Source organism: Nothoprocta perdicaria, unplaced genomic scaffold, assembly GCF_003342845.1.
Source record: "Nothoprocta perdicaria isolate Ctin4 unplaced genomic scaffold, notPer1 scaffold_66, whole genome shotgun sequence".
In the NCBI taxonomy this organism is placed as follows: domain Eukaryota; kingdom Metazoa; phylum Chordata; class Aves; order Tinamiformes; family Tinamidae; genus Nothoprocta; species Nothoprocta perdicaria.
In genome coordinates this window covers 3,708,310-3,714,650 of record NW_020455932.1, presented here as the reverse complement: position 1 = coordinate 3,714,650, position 6,341 = coordinate 3,708,310, and the positions used below count along the sequence as shown (strand labels likewise).

Below are 6,341 nucleotides of genomic sequence, written 5' to 3'. Positions count from 1 at the left end.
CGGCCTTGGAGCCCCACTTTAGGCTGCGAGCGCGGCCTTGGAGCCCCGCTTTAGGCTGCGAGCGCGGCCTTGGAGCCCCGCTTTAGGCTGCGAGCGCGGCCTTGGAGCCCCGCTTTAGGCTGCGAGCGCGGCGCGGAGCCGCTGCCGCACGGGCAGGACGGGGTTTATGGTGTCCTTGGCTCCTCTCCCTTCTGCCTCCTTAAGATGACGTGGGAGTAGCTGTTGCTCAGCAACCATGGCTGCTTCTATAGCTCCAGTGTTTCTGAAATAAAGCCAAGGGTTTACACATCTTTATCCACCTAAAGAGAAAGGGAAAACAAAGGGAAGCTCCTGCATGGGCGCAGCGGAAAGCGTGAGCTCCACTTGCCCTTAGCGCCYTTGTTGTGCAGTTCCCCTGTGAATGCCAAACGAACCCCCTGGCAGCAATAAGTGCCCAAGACCACCGGCCCCCTGAGCACACAAACAGCTTGGGAGCATCTCGGGGGAAGAGGCGGCGTGTGCCAGGCCGGAGCATCGGCAGGGCTGTCCCGCCTTTGCTGCCCTCCTCTCAGCCTCACCTGCTCGGGCTCTGCTGCTGCTTTCTTGGCCTTTCGGCCTCCTTCCCATGGTGATTGTCACCAACGGGAAAGAAGTGCCCGAGAGGACAGGTGTCCCTGCAGGCCCAGGCACGGGGAGCCCGTGACCCACCAGGGCCGCCACACGAGGCCTCGGCCCGGGCGCCTAACGCGTTCCCTGCTTGTGGCGCCGCTGCCGCGAGGCCGCCCCCACGGCAGATTGTGTTCATGGAAGAGCGGAAAACTTGCACGGCTGTCTGGCACCACCGGTACACCTGAAATGGTCATTTTGTTTTAATGCTGCCCCCAAATGCTTTGAGAGCAGAGGCTCCATCTGCAGAGGCCAAACGAGGACAGCGGGGAGTTAAGCCGCGCTAGCACGTTAGGCTCCGGGGATTTCACTCTCTGGGCACTGCACCCGTAAGTACAATATTTTTAAATAACAAATTCCTTTTAGTCACCTGAAGTGGCCAGATTTCCACTAAGCATTTTCCTAAGCATCTTAATAGTCATGGCCAGCTTCAAAAGTCTTCTGCAGTTCTCATCAAGAGTAATGGGAGCTCATGGGCAAAGCTGGAATTGTTCAAACGGACACCTGGGATCGGAAGCCTCTGGAGAGGAGCAGCGGGCGGGAACGTTTCACAAGCCCTCCTGAAACGCTTCTCGTGGCGCGGCTCCAGTTCACAAACACCCACAAACGCGGGCAGGAAGGAGGCACTGAAACGAACGCAGACTTCCCTCTGCCTGCACTGGATGCGCGGCTGTCACATCCCTTGTTCTGGTGGTCGGTCTGTCCAGCCTTCTGTCCACCCTTTGCAATCCCAGCGTGAGGAGGATCGTGTGAAGCAGCCCAGCGACATGACCTGCCCCTTAGAGCAGAGCTGCAGCCCTGCAGGCCRTTCTCTTGGCCGCAGACATGCAGAGCGTTAGAGCTAAGCTGCACCTTCGGCCAAGACCTGCAGGAACCAGGCACCCAGCCTGTGACAGCAGCTCCCGCTTTTGCTAAAGCTTCTTCTGTTCCACTGTGGCTTCCACTCCAAAAATTCAACATTTGAGCATGCGTAAAGGTGGAGAGAGTTTAGAAGGATTCCTCTGATGTATTTCTAGGACATCATGTGTTGGTAAGTTCTTAAATTCAACATGGGTTGTCTCTGTGAAATCCAGGCCTTCTCCAAACCATCGTTTCTCTTAAAAACCTGCCCACATAGGCTTGGATGCAGCACTCCTGAGCATTCAAAGGGTTTTTCTTTGCTCCTCCAGCAACGTTCAACAAGGGCTTTCTTTGAATTTGACCTTGGCTTGGCTGCCCTTCCTCCTGAGCAATCCGAGAGCTGCACTTGCAGCACCAGGGAGGACTGAAGCGGAGGATCTACAGTGCAGACCAGAATTCAGGCTACGGATACGTGGCTTTCTGGACTTGCTTTTCCCTTCTGGATCTCCAGAGCTTCAAGTTGTTCACGAAAAATCAGAAAGTGCCTCTGCTGCTGCATCCATGCCAMGCAGTTTCCAGTCTCCGCAGAGCTGATAACCACCCTGAGGGACTGCTCTAGGCCATGCTCATGACAGTARTCATTCTTGTTCTCCCCGTCCATGCTGAGGCTGCCGGCGTGCTCTGCTCTAACAAGCTCTGATGCGTTGCACTGTGCTGGCGATGGTGCTTTGGGTGGGTTGAGCGAGCTCCCCGTTGTCCTGACAGGTTATTCCCATCCGGCTGSTCCCTGCTGCTGCTCAGCGCTCCAGTGTACGCACCATCCCGTTCTCCTCCTCAGCTTAAAACTTCGTGCAAAACATACCTGAACTCCCTGGGCTCCGAGCACAGGCCTGTCCTCCGTGACCACATGCAGGAGCAGTTTCTGCTGTTGCAAATTATCTTTACCACAGTTACTAACTAAACAGCAAACTTGACTTTCCTCCTTATATAACCATTACAATACAAATGCCACAGGGGCTTGCTAAGCGACTTGGCAAGCGCTGCAGTGGACTCAGCTAAGGGCAGATTTCAGCTGATGAGGCAGCTGGGGAGGCCGCTTGTCGGCTGCACCGGGGGCCTGGGCCCGGAGGAGCGGTGGGCAGCGGCTCTCGCCGGGGGCAGGACGGAGGCAGAGCTTGTTGGAGCGGGCGCCGGGGCTGTGCCCCCTCCCAGTGCTGCGTTAGCCCCTTCCCGCGCTGTGTTAGCCAGGGAGCTGCCGGCAGCCGGACCCGCACAGAGCGCAGGGAGCGTTGGGGGCCACGTCTGGGACCTCGGCGAGATTCCGGGAGCACCCACACCTGCAGGGCACCCGATGCAGAGGCATTGGGCACAGCGACAGTGTCGTATCTGCAGTGACACAGGCAGCAGACACACGGGCACTGCAGGCTGCCCTGGGTGCAGAGGGCTCCTCTCTGGGTCACGAGTGCCTGCTGCTGCACTGGGGGTGCACTTGGAGCAGTGCCCAGTGTCCCACACCCCCCAGGTTGCACAAGCACCAAGCTGGGCAGCTGTCTGGGGCGCACTGGTCGAGGCCCAAGGGGAGGCGCGTGGAGCCCGGCACGGCCTGGCCGGGGGGCGCCGAGGAAGGGCCTGGCTCTGGGCGGCAGCTCCAGCGCGGCTGGGCCGGGGCCAGGGCAGCTGGAGCCCCGCACRGCTCCGCGAGCTGCCGGCCACGGCGCTGCCCCCAGGGCCAAGCAGGCGGCAGGCAGGGGAGCCCCCAACGCTGCGGAGGCACCGCGCGCTGTATTTCAAATAGTTTAATTTTAAAAATATTCTATTCAGTGCTAAAATATCTCTCCACTTCCGCGAGCAGCCGGCGCCTTCGACTTCACCAGGCTCGATCACAGACTCGGTGGGACATGCAGATGGCGGTGGGGGAGGGCAGGTAGAGCCCCCCAGCGGAGGGGAAGCTCCCCCGGGGTGCCGGGGCAGTGGGGGCTGCGGGGCCGGGGTGCTCATGGCAGGGAGCGTGAGGACAGGGGAGGCTGGGTCCCCACACCATGCTGGGGCATAGGCAGGGAGCCCCCAGGCAGAAGGGCTTCCCGAGGGGTCCCTACACCCTGCGGCATCCTCCCCCTGGCCGGCGGGTCAGGGCTGTACCTAGGTGGGTGGCAGGAGCTCCCCCGGGCTCAGGAGCTGCTCCCTCTGCTCTGGCTGCCCCTGAAGGGCAGCAGGCGCAGGGCGGGCGGGCACCCTCCCCGGGGCCGCCTCCCAAGGACGCAGGGCCCGGCTGCAGAGCAGGGACAGGCTGGGAGCTGYCGCGCACCGGACCTGCCCTCCACAGTGGTCGTGCTCCTGTGGCTTCCAATACTAATGGCTTCAACTAGCAGCTTATTGCACAGTGTCCCAGCTTGGGAGCCCTGCCCCGCGGCATGGGCAGCCTTTGGCTCTCTCCCCACCACATTCTCCGCCCTCCTGTTCTCTCCCTCACATCTCACCCACTGCAGAAACGCTCCAGGCCACAAAGGAGCAGACAAATCACTTGGCACAGGTGGAACCCGGCTCTTGCAGGGGCAGCACCTAGGGAGGGTAGGCAGGGGATCCAGATGCAGGCAAACGGCCTCTGCCAGGGCCTCGGGGACTCGTCCCCTCACACATGCAGGCTACACGCTAGAGACCCCCACGCCACTATAGTACAGCTTAGCAGGGAGAGAGGGACCCAATAAATAGAGGCAAATTTGCAGGTTATCGGTGGCAGGAAGTGCCCAAAGCACCATCCGCCTGGGGGAAACGCAGGCTGCCTCCAGCCGGAGGCGCCCGTCACCGGGGCAGGGCAGGCTGGCTCACGAGGCGGCAGGAATGCCCTGTCCCCCGGGAAAAGGCAGGCTGGAGGGAAGCACCCCGTCCCCAGGGAAGGGCAGGCTGGCTCTGCGAGGGGCTGGCGAAGGCGCTGTCCCCGGGGACGGGCAGGCTAGCTCTCCGAGGCCGTGTGGCACACAGAGTTCTGATCGGCACAAAATCTCTTCAGAGGCGGCGCGCCCGAGTCCTCCTCCTCTTCAGTTACCTGCAACAGGCAGAGGGCAGAGGTTACAGCAGCGCCGTGGCGGCCAGCGAGGCCGGGCCCACACAAGGCTGGGTCTCGCTTTGTGGGGACCCCCCGGGCTCTTATCTGTGCGGCAGCTTCAGTGAGAGCCAGGCCGTGAAAGAGCCACAGGGCATCGTGAGCAGGAGCTTCRCGCAGCCCTGGCTGGGCTACAGTCCTTGTTTTGCACCATTTACACATTTTTCTTCACACAATTTGTGCCCTAGCACCTAAACTGAAACCAAACTGGAAGGGCCAGGCTGGTTCCATTTGCATCTAGTCAAGGTTTCGATCCTCCTTCCCTTACCTGAGTCTCAAGGGGGACTGGCTCTTCCTTAGTGAGAGTGGGAGGCTCGTCTGCCACTTCTGAGGAAGGCAGGGAGGGCTCTGAAGAAAACAGAAGGGTTAACGTGACCRCAGAGACAGCAGCACCATGTTACCCAGCTAACTGCTGCAAGCCAAGAAGAGCCTCTGGGCAGCCAACATGGGCCTCCACCGGCGCATCCTCCTCCAAAGCCGCCCGAGCCGCCCCCAGGACCCACCTTCCAGTGCCTCCTGCCCCAGCGTGGGCGGCTGCGAGTCATCCGTGCGGAAGTCGGACGTGTGAGCAGGGCTCATGGACTCGCTCTGCTGGGGACTGGGGCTGGAGTTGGGGCTGCTGTCCACCTTGAGCTGGTAGACGTCTGACAAGGAGCTCTGGTTACTGTTCTCATCTGCAGAAACAGCACCTAGTGAAGGAGAGCACCTTGACCAGGGGCACAAGCAGCCAAGGGCGGCACTGAGAGCCAGGGCTTTGCAGGGAAGGAAGGGCACGGACAGGAGGTGACACTCAGAGCGGGGGCGATTCGTACACTCTGCAAGAAGCATCAGAAACTTCCCATACAGGGCTCTCCACAGGGACACAGCTACCCAACAGCAGGGAGAACGCCCACGAGCTGCCTCCAGAAGAGGAACGAATCCTGCAATTCGTCTTTTTGAGGTAAAACAGAGCCACGAGGGCCCAACTGCAGGGCTGCGACGTAAACACCARGAGAATCCCTATCCTTCCCGCGCGGTGCTCAGGTAAGCGGGCACAGGGGCTGCCCCCTCCCTGTCCCAGCAGCGAGTCCCAGCACTTTGCCCTGCTCCACCACAGAGTCTGGCCTAGTTGTGCCTGACTGGAGTGTTTTCTGCTGGGATCCCCCGCAGTTAAGGCAATGAGGGATGTGCAGCTCACTGCTTACAGAGCACTCAGCGGCCAGGCCAGAAATGGGAGTGAAATGTGCAACAACTGAACAAGAGCCACGCTAAAGAGCACAGTACTTTCCCCATACATACAACGCATAAAGCCAGTAACATCCCATCTCCGCCGAGACCGCAGCGTCTCTCCTGAGCTGGGAGGACGAGGAGGGCTCAGCCAGACTCACCCTGGAACTCCAGCAGGAGAGAGGAGTTGGCAGACGTGTCGGCCGGGAAGCCATTGGGTTCCCGCGCAGCGCTGCCACTCGATTTGGACTTCTCTTTCTGGAGGAGAGAAAGAATAAATAAATGAACAAGTAGATGAAGAGAAAGACCGCGTTGAAGAGTGACCCACAGGCAAGGCACACAGAAACCACCCCGGAGATGGGGACGCCACCCCGGGACACGGCTCGCGCCCTCCGCAGCAGCCCCGGGGCTCCCTGACCGCAGCGGGGCCGCGGCGGGGGCAGCGCGGCACCTACCTCCTTGCTATCCGCCACTGGCACCCACTTGAATATCCGCAGGGACGTGTCGCCCACCGTCACCCACTTCTTCTCCCTGCGCCGAGGGCAGCGTT

General features: G+C 60.6%; 1 protein-coding gene across 2 annotated transcripts in view; it reads right to left on the bottom strand.

Annotated features, from left to right (window-relative positions):
- Positions 1-3,820: 3,820 nt before the first annotated feature.
- BCL7B (BCL tumor suppressor 7B) overlaps positions 3,821-6,341 on the bottom strand; it is a 3,363-nt gene continuing 842 nt past the window's right edge. The window contains exons 2-6 of one of the 2 annotated variants that reach the window (XM_026050184.1): positions 6,247-6,322; positions 5,953-6,049; positions 5,089-5,274; positions 4,854-4,933; positions 3,821-4,528 (exon numbers count right to left, since the gene is read on the bottom strand). In XM_026050184.1, the coding sequence (XP_025905969.1) occupies positions 4,436-4,528; positions 4,854-4,933; positions 5,089-5,274; positions 5,953-6,049; positions 6,247-6,322 (532 nt within the window). In that variant the 3' untranslated portion in view covers positions 3,821-4,435. The remainder of the gene's footprint in view (positions 4,529-4,853; positions 4,934-5,088; positions 5,275-5,952; positions 6,050-6,246; positions 6,323-6,341) is intronic. The other variant, XM_026050185.1, reaches the window with a different exon arrangement.